The 15,665-nt window shown below is 51.1% G+C and overlaps 1 protein-coding gene across 3 annotated transcripts in view; it reads left to right on the forward strand.

Annotated features, from left to right (window-relative positions):
* The window catches only part of Sh2d3c (SH2 domain containing 3C), a 40,215-nt gene that overhangs the window by 8,640 nt on the left and 15,910 nt on the right, over positions 1–15,665 (forward strand). For 2 of the 3 annotated variants that reach the window (XM_050155298.1, XM_050155297.1), the window contains exons 2-3: positions 1,774–2,251; positions 14,769–14,808. In XM_050155298.1, coding sequence (XP_050011255.1) covers positions 1,905–2,251; positions 14,769–14,808 — 387 coding nt within the window. In that variant the 5' untranslated portion in view covers positions 1,774–1,904. Of the gene's footprint in view, positions 1–1,773; positions 2,252–5,500; positions 5,603–14,768; positions 14,809–15,665 lie in introns of those variants that run through there. The other variant, XM_050155299.1, reaches the window with a different exon arrangement.

The raw sequence follows: 15,665 nt of genomic DNA on the forward strand, positions 1-15,665 counted from the left end.
ACTAGTGAAATCTCTGTCCCAGGTCCACTTTTCTAGAAGCAGGGCAGGAGCCAGCACTGTCTGAACTGGGACAGGGGGAATGGGCAGGAAAAAATTCTGAGGTCCTGAGCCCTGAGCTTCCTTCCACCCAGGCTCAGTCCCATTCTTACTGTGTGACTGTAGGCAAACCCTGTCCCCTCTCTGGGCCACAGATTCTGTCCCTGTCAAATGTGAGCATGCTGCTTATATTCAGTCAGGGGTGTATGATGCAGAGAACGCAAAGTTGGCCAGGGAAATGGAACGGCAGTGTTTCCCCCTTTTGCTTACCTCATCGGGAGGCCCTACGGAAGTCAGAAGGTGACACTGTGAGAAGGGACAGTCCCACAGCCTGGGGTAGATGCAGGGAGGAGAAAACACGCACCCACAGATGGGCCAGCACTCCTGGGCTGGCTGACACACATCTCCTTTGAACCTAGGTGCCAGAGGCTGCTGAGGACACCGCTCCTTACCCAACTCTCTGTCTCTCTTTCTCATTCTCTCTCTCTGGTCCAGGCTTTGGGACATGCTATGGGATTTCACTCCTCTGAAAATATGAGTTTTCACTCAGTGAAAAACAGGATATTATTCATATGCTAAGAATTCACACACACCATGTTTGAGAAAGTGAGAAGCATTTTTGGTCATCATTGTTGTCTCAATTTTTAATACCTTTTCGAGGATATTTTGTATGCCAGACAGCACATGAAGTATATTATTTAAAAGGTCTGCATGTGTGTGCATGATATGTTCGGGTACAACATCAGGTGTCTTCTTTTACCCTTCTCTGTCTTATTTTTTAAAACAGATTTCTGTTTTTTTAAGATTTATTTATTTATTATGTATACAACATTCTGCCTCCATGAATGCCTGCACGCCAGAGGAGGGCTCCAGATCTCATTACAGATGGTTGTGAGCCACCATGTGGTTGCTGGGAATTGAACTCAGGACCTCTGGAAGAGCAGCCAATGCTCTTAACCATTGAGCCATCTCTCCAGCCCCAAACAGATTTCTTTTTTTTAAAAAAAAATGTGTTAGAGCTGAGCGGTGGTGGCTCACGCCTTTAATCCCAGCATTTGGGAGGCAGAAGCAGGCGGATCTCTATGAATTCGAGGCCAGTCTTATCTACATAGTGAGTTCCAGGACAGGACAGTCAGGAGTGATGCACAGAGAAACCCTGTCTCAAAAACAAACAAGCAACAAGAAATTGTTTTAAAAAATTATATCCTCAAACAGTGGTGGCACATGCCATCAATCACAGCACTCAAGAAGCAGACAGATGGATCTCTGTGAGTTCAAGGCCAGCCTGGTCTACAAAGCGAGTTCCAGAATAGACAGAGAATACACAGAGAAACCCTGCCTTGAAAAACAAGAACAAGGGGACTGGAGAGATGGCTCAGTGGTTAAGAGCACTGTCTGCTCTTTCAGAGGTCCTGAGTTCAATTCCCAGCAACCACATGGTGGCTCCAACCATCTGTAAAGAGATCTGGCGCCCTCCTCTGGCCTGTGGGTATAAATGGAGGCAGAAAGTTGTATACATAATAAATAAAAATTTAAAAAAAAAAGAAAAACAAGAACAAAAACAGAGGGGAAGGGCAGAGGGAGAGAGAGAGAGAGAATGAGTAGAGCGAGGAACTGGTCTTGACATGCTGAACTTTCTTTGTACCCTCACTTAGTGGACCTGTGTTGATTTTTATTGTTCCTACATTCCTGTTGACATTGTCATTAATTCTTTTTCCTCTCCTCCTCTCTTGCCAGAGTTCTTCAAGTTCAAAGGCCTTGGGAGTCTTTCCAATCTCCCTCGGTCCTTTTCTCTGAGACGGTCTTCAGCCTCCGTTAGTATCCGCTCTTATCTGGAGCCTGACACCTTTGAAGCCACACAGGATGACATGGTGACAGTCCCCAAGAGTCCTCCTGCTTATGCTCGTTCCAGTGACATGTACAGCCACATGGGTACCATGCCTCGCTCTAACATCAAGAAGGCTCACAAGCAACAGGCTGCCCAGAAGGCCCAAGAGGTCAGCCTTGAGTCCCACCTGGTATCTCGAGGGCTGCCAGACCCACCCGGTTTAGAGGCAGCCAAAGAAGCAGTGGAGGAAATGGATGCCCCACTGGAGGACACCCCAGGAGTGGGACCCACACCTTTAGTAGCAGAGGTGGACCCTATGAGGAAGCCTAAAGATCCCACAGTAGACACAAAGGAGGAACAAATTCCTGGGGATGAGCACTCAGAAAGGTAGGTGCCAACAGGGGCAGGGAAGGCAGGAGGACATGCTCTGATGGGTTTGTAGCCATCTCTAGCTGGTACAGCTCCAACATAAACTAGGATGTAGGGAATGGCACTTCCTGCAATCCCAGCAATGAGGTAGCTGAGACTGGAGGATTGCTGTGAGTTAGAGGTCAGCCTGGACTACAGAATGAAACCCTGTCTCAAAACAAAAATGAACAAAACAAGCTAAAAAAGAAATAAAGTGTGTAAGTGACCCAGCAGGTTAGTGTGGAGATCACTTGGGAGAGTGCTCGCCTAGCACACAGGAAGCCCTGTGGCTGATCCCTGCCTTAGTCAGGATGAAACATCATAACCAAAAAGCAAACTGGGGAGGCAAGGGTTTATCGGGCTTACACTTCCACATGGCTGTTCATCATGGAAGGAAGTCGGAACAGGAACTCACACAGGGCAGGAACCTGGAGGCAGGAGCTGATGGGGAGGCCATGGAGGGTGCTGCTTACTGACTTGCCCCTCATGTTTTGCCCAGTCTGTTTCTAGAACCCAGGACCAGCAGCCCAGGGGGTGGCACCGCCCACAATGGGCTGGGCTCTCACACATCAATCACTAATGAAAATGCCCTTCAGTCTTGTGTTCAGTCCCGTTTTATTTATTTATGTAGTTAGTTTTGTTTTAGCTTTTTGTTGTTTGGGAACAAGGTTTCTCTGTGAAGCCCTGGCTGTCCTGGAACTTGGTTGGAGACCAGGATGACTTCAAATGCAGTGAGATCCGCCTGTCTCTGCCTCCTGAGTGCCAGGATTAAAAGCTTGTGCCACCACTGCCCGGCTCAACATCGCCATAAGAGGAATCATTTTCTTAAGTGAGTTTCCCTCCTCTCGATGACTTTAGCTCCGGTCAAGTTGACATAAAAATATACAGCACAATCCTCATCACTACATAAATTGGTGTGGTGGCATTTGGGAGCTGGAAGCCGGAGGATCAAGAAGTTCAGAGTCGTCCTTGGTTTTATGTGGAGTTGGGGAGTGGGGGCGGGGCATAAGCAGGCAGGAGACAGAATATCCAAGTGCTTCCCACAGACTAGGAACTGTTGGTTAACATTTGTAACTAATTCTCAAAAGAAAACCAGCTAGAGATACACAGTTTCTATAGCAGATAAAGAAACCGATACAGGGAGGGGAAGTCGGCCGCTCCAGCCAGGCTTAACATGGGTCCTGTCAGCAAGGAAGCTGTGTTTGAACTCAGAGCCTAGGGCGAACTCCTGCATGAGCTTGGCAGCAAGGTGGGCCCTGTGGCCTGGCACCGAATCCCACGCCCAGAGCCCTTCACCTTTAGTTCTGGGAACCAACATGGCAAGGCCTGCAGGGTCTAGAAAGTCACTTGTCAATGGATTTGCTTCTAGCACCCTGTAAACTGAGCTTATAGTGGGTAAGGCGGCTCAGTAGGTAAAGACGCATATTATCAAGTGGACACAAGTCTGATCCCCAGTACCCACATGGTGGAGGGAGAGAACAGGCATGTGGTGGCTTGTTCACCTGCCCTCGCCCCAAAAAAAGCACAAATAGTGATAAGATCGACAATGACTCATTGAACATTTTATTGATTGACTGATTGATGGTTTTTTGTTTGTTTGTTTTTGTTTTATTTACTCTTTTTGAGACAGGGTCTCTAGTCTGGGCTGTCCTGGAACTCACTATGTAGACCAGGAACTCAGATCCTCCTGCCTCTGCTTCCGGAGTGCACTCACGGAGCACTTTAAAAATTCCTGTTGCTGAGTGTTGTGGTGGGTGCCCTTAATCCCGGCACTCTAGAGGTTGAGTCAGAGGGTCACCAGCTCAAAGGTAGCCTGGGCTACACAGCCCCACACAGTTTTGATAAGGAAAGCAAGACTCGGTAAAGGTAGGCATACAGATGTAGGGTTTGAGCTCCGCCTTTCTCCACTGGTTAGGCTTTCATACACTTGTGGTCACCTTCTAATCCCCAGGGTTGTGGACTTCACACCCTTCAACTCCAGCTTTGAAAACTTCAGCAGCCTTGGTCAAACAAAACAAGCCAGATGTGTTGAACAAAAGTAACTCTGGAGCCAGTGTGAGGCCTTACTGGACAGACTTTCCCTGGGACCAAATCCAGCATCCCCATGTGGAGGTGCAGCTAGGTTCAGACCCCTAGTTCAGTGGCAACAGAATTTTGTTTGCTTGTTTAGACAAGGTCTCACAGTATAGCCCTCGCTGTCCGGGAACTTGCTTTGTAGACCAGGCTGGCCTTGAACTCATAGAGATCCACCTGCCTCTGCCTCATAGTGCAGTGCTGAGATTAAAGGTGTGTGCCACCACACTGGGCAATTTTTTAAAAGATGTATTTTTATTTTATGTGTATGAATGTTTTGCCTACATGTATGTTTGTGTACCACATGCTTGCAGTGCCCACGGAGGCCAAAGGAGAGCATCAGATCTCTGGGTCTGGCGTTTACAGTCGGTTGTGAGCCACCAAGTGGATCCTGGAAACGGAACCTGGGTTTTCTAGAAGAACAACAAGTATTCTTTGTTGTTGTTTTGGTTTGCTTTAGTTTTTGATTTTTCACCACAGGGTTTCTTTGTGTAGCCTTGACTGTCCTAGAAGAAGCTCTGTAGCCAGGCTGGCCTCGAACTCACAGAGATCCACCTGCCTCTTCCTCCTCCTCCTCCTCCCAAGTGCGGGGATTAAAGATGTGGGCCAAATTGACAAATATTCTAAACCGCTGAGCCCTGGCATCTCCAAGCCCTGGCAACAGAAGTTTGTTAATATGCCCAATAGCACCAGATCACATTCTGGAAATGCTATTTTCATGATTAATAAAATTAAGACTTTCTACCATCTCTCGCTGCCTTAGGCTGTTTTCTCCAGCTACCCTCTCCAAAATTCGGCTTCGTTCAGCAGTTAAGGTGCTACGATCTTATTGGTGAGGAGAGCCAGCCAGATCCTTGAAGTTGTGAGCTTTCCGGGCTTGAGGCTTTACCGAAAGCTTGGCTCCTCCCACCCAGACGCTGATTGGTTCGCCGGAGCAGGGGGGCAGGACGCGGCAGAGGGGTGTGTTCGGTAGGGGGCGAGTTCTCCGGTCGGGGCAGTGATTGACAGGGAGGGGAGGGGGAGCGAGATCGGAGAAGTAGAGGAGGATGTGTTCTTGGTTGGATCGTAGCGGCACAGGGGCGTGTCTGGGGCGTGGTCTTCAGGTCTGGCCCTGCCCCTAGGGTCCGACACTAAGCTCCGTAGCTCCTGCCTGACTCTTAGCGGGAGTGTCAGACTGAGAGTTCCCGGGCTGCAGGAGGTGACAAGGGAAACCATGACTGCAGTGGGCCGGAGGTGCTCTGCGCTGGGGCCCCGAAGGTGAGTGACTGAACAGACTCTAGGGAGAGCCAGGGGACAAGCAGGAGTGGCCCAGTGGGGAGATGCTCGTCCCAGAGGCAGCTGACACACACTGCCATGGGTTTAACATCTGGGGCTTTTCTTTCTTTTTCTTTATGAGGCAGAGTCTCATGTAGCACAGGCTGTGCTCAAACTTTTTTTTTTTTTTTTTGAGACAGAGTCTGTGTAGCCCTGGCTAACCTGGAACTCAAAGAGATCTGCCTGTCCCTGCCTAGTACTGAGATTAAAGGCAAGTGCCAGGATGTCCAAACTCCTGATTATCCTGCACATGAGACAAGGGCAGGGCTTACAGACCTGTGCCACCACACCTGGCAGCATCTGGATTGCTCTTGAGTTGTGACTGTCCTCTGCTTGTCCCTGAGCGCTCTCTCTCTCTCTCTCTCTCTCTCTCTCTCTCTCTCTCTCTCTCTCTCGCTACTGGAGATAGAACCCATCTTGTAAAATCAAGACAGAAAAGTTTGCCTGTTTGGCCCGCCTAGTGGAAGTCAGGATGAGAGTTTGACTCCACCTCCTGGGCTCTTGCTAACAACCTTCAGGAACACATCCGCCTCAGGCAGGGCCAGGGCCCTGATGAAGGGTCTTCAGAGGCCTTGTGAAGGTCTAGGCCTCCGCCCAAGCTGCTATGGCACAGGCTTGTCCCGGGGATGCCTTTGACATCAGGCTTCTCCTGGAACCGACAAACAGAAACATTTGAGACACTCTGCCTCCCATCTTCTGAAGTGTTCAGAGGTTCTCAGGATGGGGTTAGCACGCCAGATCAAACCCTGTTCTGGTGCCCCAGGACACAGTGTCCCCACAACAGCCCCAATCTCTGGGGACTATAGAACATTTTGTTACAGGAGTCCCTTGGAGTCGGGAGAGCAGTGGGTGTCCGGGCTAGCTTTGCCCCAGCTGGACGGACGGCCAAGAGTGCCAGTGAGCAGGATGGGGCCACCTTCCTGAGTGTCCCAAGGGGTCAATCTGGTGAATGTCAGAGTAGCCCAGGCTGGGGAGATGGTGCCCTCCCCCATCCTGGAAAGGCAGGGTGCACCTGGAGCAGGAGGAAGGAAGGGGAAGAGGTGAGGCTGCAGGGATTTCCTGGTGCCCTATCTTTGCTGAGATCATGGAGGATGAGGCAGGAGTCAGAGGAGACTTTCAGTTGGCCTGCATCCTCCACACAGCCTTCTGCTGAAGGAAATGAGACAGCGGGCCAACTGCCCCTTGCCCCTAAATCAGTGTGCCAGAGGATGAGGCCAGGCCTGGAGAAAGAGGGGACCCCACACGTGCCCCATGTACTCACACAGCAATATCAAGCCAGGGTCCCATGACTTACCAGCTAGCAAGGCTCTGAAAGTGAGAAGCTCCTTTGCTTTGTTTGCCCAGTGGTTAGACCAGAGCCTAGAGAAGACGGCTCTCCTGGGGTTCTGCGTTTGTGAGAAGTGCAGGTAGTTTGCTCACAGACCAACTCTCAGCTCAAGATCTTAACCACTAGGCCATACTCCCCTCCCTCAGAGAAAGCCTGAGAGCCTTTTCTGCCGCTGTTTCAAATGACCTTCCACAGTGCCCTGGTATCCGGGTGCATTTCCCAGAAGAGCACTTAGGGTTACCCCAGTCAAGCCGAGTTAGCAGTTCATTGATTTTATTTTTTATATGTATTTTTTATATGTATTTTATTTTTTATATGTATTTTATATGTATTTATATGTATTTTATGTGTATTTTTTATATGTATGTATCATTACATTGGTGTGGGGCCTGTCCCAATGTGTGCATGTGTGGAGGCCAGAGGAGGCTTTGTGGCTCTCTCCCGTGTGTAGGACGCAGGGACTGAGCTCTCGTCAGTCAGGCTCATGGCGAGCATAAGGACTTTACTCACTAGCGTCGTTCATTTTGCTATTTCCTGAGTTATACCCGGGCTTCACACTCGTCCTAGGCTTTGAGCAGAGAGCAGCAAGCACAGACAGCTAAACTTATGGAGACCTCATCCCAGAACCAGCAAGTCAGATGGTAAACCAGACAGGTGAGTTCTAGGAAGAGCTAGAGAAGAACTAGCCAGCAGATTTACAATGAGGTGAGGGTCTCGGAGTGCTGTCCATTTAGAAAGGTTAGGAAGAAGCCGGCGGTGGTGGCGCACACCTTTAATCCCAGCACTCCAGAGGCGGAGGCAGGCAGATCTCTGAGTCAGAGGCCAGCCTGGTCTACAGAGTTACAGGACAGCTAGGGCTACACAGAAAAGCCCTGATTTTGGGAAGAAAAAAAGAAAAAAGAAAGTTAGGGAGGAAAAAATAATTGAACAAAGAAAGAATGAATGTACTTACTGTCTGGGGGAAAAAGTGAGCCAAGAAGGAATAGTGGCATATGCAGAGGCCCTGAGGTGGGGCGCCTTTGACCTATTTGATCTTTAGCAGCGGAGATCAGAACGCCCAACTGAGGATGGGAGAAGAAACAGAGCAAATGAGTTTAGGGTGCCTCACTGACTTGTTTCAGGAGAATCTTTCTCCTTGCAGATATGGTCACCTTTTTACTTACCTTCTGTGTCAGGGTCTCATTTAGCCCAGGCTGGCCTTGAACTCACTACAGGACTGAGGGTGACCTTGAACATCTGATCCTCCTATTTCTCAAGTGCTGGGATTACAGGGGCACAGTACACCCCTGATCTTATGGGATGTGGGGATGGAGCCCAGGGCTTCCTGCATGCTAGGCAAGCATTCTACCCGCTGAGCTGCGTCCAGCCTGTTGACACTGTGACTATGTTAGTTTGCAGTGCATGCTGGGCTGCAAGCATAGCTGTCCTCAGCCTCACTGTAGCCCGGAGGCTGGGCACATCTGCATGGGGGGATCTAGACTCTGTCCTCTGTAGTGCCTCCCTTGAATGTCCTTTGCCATCTTCCCAGACAACCAGATCCAACCCCAAGAAGGCTAATTGGAAGGACACCGAGACTAGGGTAAATGACACCCTAAAAGAGAGCTAGAGCATCCTATGTTGTCCAAGCCACAGTGCCAGGCACGGCAAACAGGCCAGGACACCCCCCTTCCCCATTTCCTTCTGGAATGTTGATTCTGATTCAAGAATTTCCAAGTCTCCCCAGAGTCCCACGACCCTCTCAGCCCTGCAGAGTGACGTCAGCTGCCAGGCATCTGGTAGCTATTACCCGATTACCCGTGGAGAGGGGGGTCACTGTGGGCCTAGCTTGAGCAGCCTCCCTGGTCCATGTCTTGTGAAGGGGCCCAGCTGCTGCTGGCTCTCATTTCCTGTGGAGACTTTCTCACAGTCCCTGAGACCCCAGGATGCCTTGGGCTGTGGGAACCTGACTGTCTCAGGAAAGATGAGCTTTTCCCAATACTGACCTCCACTCTGCTTCCAGCCCTTAAGGGACCCTTTATACAGGTAGCTGGACCTGTGTGGGGTGAAGGCTAAGCAGGACGGGCTTAGATACCCAGGGATGTGTGTCATTGAGTGAGTCCCCCTCCCTCTGACCCTTAGTTTTCCTGCGTGGTGACAACTAGATAGGAAGTAGGGACCTGGACCTGGACCAAGGGCCAGGTGCTCAGGTTAGAGGAGGGGAAACTGAGTCCCATAGCTTCCTACCTCCTGCTTAGGTGCTTTTCAGAATCCCCGAGGCTCTTCTGCAAACCCTCCCCTCCCCACTTCTTCTCCCCAACCCTGTCTCTTGCCCATGTGGATGAAATGCTATTTAGCCCCCTCTCCTCCCCAGCTTCCTTCTGTTTCCACCCAGGATTAGCCCCTCATTTCCAGGGGTGTCACTCCCTATGAGGGGCACAACAGACACTGGGGCCGGCAGGCCACTTCAGCTATGTAGTTTTGGCCACCACAGCGAGCCACTGCCCACACTCCTCCCTCTAGGGGCCTCTCTGTGCCTCTCTCCAGCAGGTCCCCAGCCACCCTTAGCAGCTCAGGCTCAGCATCCTTGACTCTGCTCATCCTCCTAGGCCAGTGCCCTTCCTGATGGCTCCCCACAGCCAGGAGGACATCAGGGATGTGGCTGACCCAGGGGCAGCCTGTGCTACGGTGTGGGGAAGGGAGTAAATCCCAGAGACTTCTTGGTAGAGACTCTGAGTCCCCACGGCTGTCACTGTCTCAGAAGAGACCTGGCTTTCTCTGCTTAGGACACTGAAGCTGAAGGCACACACCAGAAACCATCACTGTCACTCCCTGAGGAGTGAGCAAAACTTAGAGGAAGATGGCTGAGGTGTTGCTCATCTGTAATCCCATCATTTGGGAAGAAGGGGGGGGGCGGAGATTATGGGTGCAAGGTCAGCCTGAATCAGAGTGAGACCTGTCTCAAAATCTAAAGGTAAAAGCTGGACAGTGTAGCGCATGCCTTTAATCCCAGCACTTGGGAAGCAGAGGTAGGTGAGTTCGAGACCAGCCTGGTCTACAAAGCAAGTTCCAGGACAGCCAGGGCTGTTACACAGAGGAAACCCTGTCTCAGAAAACAAAACAAACAAACAAATCTAAAGCAAGCCAGCCATATGTGATAGCAAACACCTGCTGTAATTGGACCTAGTACTTGGGAAGTAGAGGCAGGAGGATCAGGAGTTCAAGGCCAGCCTTGGGTAGCAAGTTTGAGACCAGCCTAGGTTTTTATTGAGAAAAAATAAAAATTAGGGCTATGGAAGGAAAGCTCTATCCCCCAGGAGAGCGGCATTGAAACTCGGAGCCCGCATGGGCAAGGAGACCCAGCCCTCATCCTCATATGAGCACTGTGGCCTTCCAGGACAGACATGATGTACTCTCTGAAAATGAGGAAGCCAGCCTCAGAGAGAGTAAGGCAGGCGGCAGAGCTGGACAGTTCTCTCCTCAGGCCATCTGACCAGACCCTGAGGCCCAAAGGAACAAATCTGGGGACAGAGGGAGGGCAACCATGCCTGGTGGAGGATGGGACAACCTCCCCCTCCTCTAGAAGTTTACCCTTCCTTCCAGTCCTGGCCAGAGGTCCCTGAAGGTAAAGTTCCAGCATGCATTAGGGAAATAAAGGATAATGGGTACTAATTACTACTCATTAATGCAATTAATTAAGCTGGTATATGCAACGCATGGTGTCAGTTATCAGAACAAATCAGTTAATACAGGCAATTAAAGGGGTTGGTTATTTAAATAATGAATGCTGCCGATGAATGGGCCTGATTTAGCTCAGTTGTCACTATTGCTTGGTAATTGATTTCACCGCTAATATTAAGAGGAAAGTGTCTTTGAAGTATATAATGTAAGAAATAATGAATTAATTCACGAAGCTGAGTTTTCACGAACACTTTGATTCCTGGATTGGATCGTTACAGTGAGAGGGAGCGGGTCTAGAAAGTCTCCTAGCAAACTGACAGCTACAGGCCAAGGAAGAACCAGCCTGGCCCCTGGCTGGAAGCAGACAGGATGGGCCTGGCAGAGGGAATGTTGTTTGTGCAAAGACCGAGAGGTTTCAGACCCTGGGGTTCTTTGGAAATAGTTTATGGCGGCTCGAAAGCAAGAAAGGGCAAGGAAAGAGAGGAAGCATGTCCAGAGGAGGCACGGAGCTCAGCGGTACAGGGCTTGCTTCTCACACACGAGGCATTGGGTGCTGGGACTGGCAAGATGGTTCCGGGCACTAAAGCATTTCCTTCGTGGGTCTGAGGACCTGAGTCCAAACCTCTAGAACCCACGAGACAGCCAGACGCATAAGCATGAGAATCTGCGGTCTGTGTTCTTAATGGGAAGGTGGGAGATGGGGACAGGAGAATCCTTGGAGACTTGCTGCCAGCTAGCATGGCAAATGCAGCAGGAAGCCAACAGAGACCCCATCTCAAGGTGGAAGGCGGAGATTGGCACCCCAGGTTATCCTCTGATCCCCACATCAGTGCCGTGGTATGCATAGGCCTGTGTACACACACACACACACACACACACACACACACACACCCCAGGTGCTTGTCAGTTTCTCAGCATGGTTCTGAGCCAATGTCTGGAGGGGAAAGTATAGGAACAGAAAGAACCTTGCCAGGCGGTGGTGGCGCACGCCTGTAATCCCAGCACTCTGGAGGCAGAGGCAGGTGGATCTCTGAGTTTGAGGCCAGCCTGGTCTACATAAAGAGTTCTGGGACAGCCGGGGCTGTTCCACAGAGAAACCCTGTCTCGAAATTGGAAAAGAAAGAAAGAAAGAAAGAAAGAAAGAAAGAAAGAAAGAAAGAAAGAAAGGAAAGAAAGAAAGAAAGAAAGAGAGAGCAACCCTGAGGAGTCGCTGCGGATTGGGTACTCGCAATCAGGCGTTGGCTGGAGCAGTGGGCAGAGTGAGTGTGCCTGGGTCTGGCAGGAAGGAGCCCATCCCCAGCAACCTGTTAGGAACCTTGACTTCCAGGCTGATGGGGCTGGGCCCCTGCTGCCAGAGGGTGGGGCAAGGGAAGCTGTGCTTCAGTTTTTAACAGGGCCACCAGGAGTTGGCCTGTGTTACAGTCATGTCGGGTACTGGGGTGATGGGGTGCTGTGGCTGTCAAGGGAGGTTAAGGGATCATAGCTCCTTGACCTAGGGCTCTGCCTTGGGTAACCCCCCTGGCTCTGGCCACCTACGCAAGCTGATCCCTAGGGCAGCACCCCATCCTTGAGGCTGTATTCCTGCCCTGGAACCGAGAGGAAGTGGACAGGAAGCAGGAGGAAGACCGGGCTGATCCCAGTGTGTCCCTGACAATTTGTTCCCAGCGGGAGGATTTCCGGACCTGAATGGCCGGAAACGTTGGGATGGGACACCTCACCCGGGAAGAGTGGACAGAGCAGACAGGGGAGGGGCTCCCTCCTGGCAGTGTCATTGACTGGGGAGCATTCAAAAGGCTTTGGAAACCTGTGCTGTTGCAGGCTGCAGCTTAAGAGACAGGTTAAAGCCAGGAAGGACATTCTAGGAGGAGAAGTCTAAAGGACTTCAGAATGTTAGAACGGGGCCCTTGCTCTCAGGAGCTGGTGGGGGTCATTCTTTTCTTCTTTTTTTTCCTTTCAGCTCATCTTTTCTTTGGAGTGTTAAGGTCTTGTGTTTAAGCATACATTTCTTTCCCATTTTGCAGATGGGAAACTCGAGGCCATTGTCTGGGAGCAAGTGTTCAGCCTAAGAGAATGGCTGAGCGCCATGGCCGCTGGCCGGGGCTGCTTACTGTACATGTGTGCCACTGAGCTGTGACCTCGCTGGGGACTGGGGTTCACTGGTGAATGACAGTCACCCCCTCATAGGGTCTCTGTTGATTTTCACTTGAGAGACAAATTCAAAATGGTTGCTGCAGGTGGAGGTTGGTGAAATTAGGGGAGTGGAGGCAGATGGGAGGTGGAGGGTGAGGAGGATGGGCTGTATGTGGGGTGTCCCCCGGGAGGCTTCTCTGAGGAGGTGAGTGAGGAGGATGGGCTGTATGTGGGGTGTCCCCCGGGAGGCTTCTCTGAGGAGGTGACTTTAAACTGAGCCCTAAAGAAAGAGGAGGAGAGAAAAGCCTTGTGAAAATCTGGGAAAAGGGAGGTCCAGGCAGTTTCTCCCAAGTAAGTACCAAGGCCCTGAGGTGGGAAGGAGCTGGCAAGGCCAATGCATTGGGGCCGAATGAGGGGCAGGATGGCTGAGGAGTGTTGGTGCAGTAGGCAGTCCAGCACCACCAGCACACACAGCCACAGAGGTGGGGCCTGCAGGACCACTCATGTCTTTTTGCTAGCGTAATAACAGCCCCCTTTATTCTCAAGGAGACAGAGTTTTTGGATGATAAATTGCACTGCTGTAGAGAGAGAATACGTTTATTCTTTAGCAGATAGGGCTGAGGACGCGGCTCAGCTGTAGTGTGCTTGCCTAGAGCGTGCAGGGCCAGGCCTCTCCTCCCCAGCACTGGAGAAGAGGGAAGGGATTTTAGACAGGTCTGCAGTTGTCACCTATAATCTTGGCTACTCCAGTGTCTGAGGCGGTTTTGAGTCTAGGAATTCAGACCAGACTAAGCGGCTGGGTGAGGCTTGGTGATTGAGGGGAACTCCTGGAGAGTGGGGTCACTTGCTTTGGCTACTTAATCGCTGTCTGGTATCAGAACTGAAACTGATAGTTCGGGCAAGTGGACATGGGGAAACAGCAAGAGTCAGGGGTGGCCTGGCTTCGGGGGAGACTTGGTCATACTCTGTTCTAAGGGAGGATTTCCTGCTTGGTGGGGTGTGGCCTGTGGCGTGGATCAAGGGCTGCTGAATGGGCCATAGCCTGCTGGTGGGCCAAGGGTAGGAAGTGGACCCGAGCCTTTGGCTGTCACAGCAGGAAGAAGGGAGCTGGGACCCCAAGAAGGGAAGGCAGTGGAGGACAAGCAGCTGCTTGTGGGCGGCAAATTGGAGATGCCTCAGACATGGAGAGGACTGAAGGGAACAGGAGGGCCCCGGTGAGGAATGGGCCTGCGTTAGAGGAAGGTTTACATTCTTTAGACCACGCTGGGCTGAGTGTGGTGGTGAGTCTCTGTAACCCCAGAATTCAGGTGGAGGCAGGAGGAGCAAGTTCAAAGCCTGTCACACGTACCTAGCACATTTGAGTTCAGTCTGGGCTACATGAGACCCCATCTCAGTCAAATCCAAAATAAAAAAGCATACATGCATGTGCGTACATGTGCACACACATGCACACACAAACACACACACGAAGCTGTGGCTGGGGGAAGTGACTCACATAGGGGAAGATTGTTTGTTCAATATCCTGGAAAAATAGCCGCCAAGAATAGGTGTGTATGGGCTATAACCAGCGGTGGCTAGGTTTGTACAGGGACAAGCTAATACGCTGGCAACGTAAAACAAGGAGTGAAGGGCTAGGAGAGGGGTTGAGCCTCAGCCTAGGCCCTCCAGCGCTTAGAGTCAGGGGTAGGGATCAGGTTGGGGAAGCAGGGAGAAGCAGCAGACATCAGGAAAGTAGAAAGTGAGCTGGATGCTCACCCTGAGTCCTCCAGACGACTCCCTTAGGCAGTGGCTGTCTTTGTTCCTGATCTATAGAGAAGAAACCCAGGATCAGAGAGGTGAAAGAACCTCTGCAGGGTGGAGCAGCCACGGATCCTCCTACCCTATATAAGCATTCTGGGCTCCCAAAACAGGGTCAGGCCCCAGGCCAACAGGCAGGCAGACACTTAAGAGATCTGAGAAATACTGAAAATATTCACTTCTTTTCCCTTCTTCCAGGGCTGCTGGAGAACTGGAGGCCGCTGGCGACTATGTGAAGGTAGGAGGGGCAGGCTGGGGTTGGCTGTTAGGAACCTGACTTCCTCCTGGGAGGAGAAGGTTGGGGGGTGGGCAGCCCTCAGGGACAGGGGATCATTCTGGGCAGCTATTTCCCATGCTTCCTGTCACTCTGCTGGCCTCAGACCCACGTCCCAAGGATGTCCCCATGCAGTGGCCCCCACAGTGAGATCCCATCCAGTCTTGGGGCATCTACTGAGCACTGGTGCTGGAAGGGGGAAGAGGAGAAGTAGCTCAGCTTTTCAGCATAGACTGGGCACAATTCACAGACGTCAAGAGCCTAGTTCTGGAGCTGGGGCTATGGCTCAGTTGGTAGAGTGCTTGCCTAGTCTACGGAGGCCTTGGGGGTCAATCCCCAGCACCACAAACAATGAGTGGTCTTGTGTGCCTGTAACCCCAGCACTCAAGGGGCAGAAGGATAAATTCGAGGTCATCCTCTGCTACAAAGTGAGTTTGAGGCCAGCCTAGGTGAAAGAAACAAGCAAAAAGCCATACGGTGGTAGCGCATGCCTTTAATCCCAGCACTCCGGAGCAAGAGGTAGAGACAGGTCGATCTCTGTGAGTTAAAAGGAAACAAGCAAAAAGCCTAACACTAATCGTAAATACTGGCAGTATTTATAATGCAGTTTGTGTGTATATGAGTACACGCTTGTATCGCTGTGTGTGTGTAGTTGCTCCTGTCCACTGTGGGTGTCGCTGTGACCTGGGGTTTCATTGACAGGCCCATAGCCCCCCCAGGATCTTCCTGTGTTCACTCTTGTGCCGAGATTACAAACTTGTGCCGAGATTACAAACTAGAGCCATTGCACCTGTTTTTGTTGTTGTTTGTTTGGTTCGGTT

This window comes from Alexandromys fortis, unplaced genomic scaffold, assembly GCF_014885135.2.
Source record: "Alexandromys fortis isolate MF-2015 unplaced genomic scaffold, M_Fortis_MF-2015_v1.1 scaffold_72, whole genome shotgun sequence".
In the NCBI taxonomy this organism is placed as follows: Eukaryota; Metazoa; Chordata; class Mammalia; order Rodentia; family Cricetidae; genus Alexandromys; species Alexandromys fortis.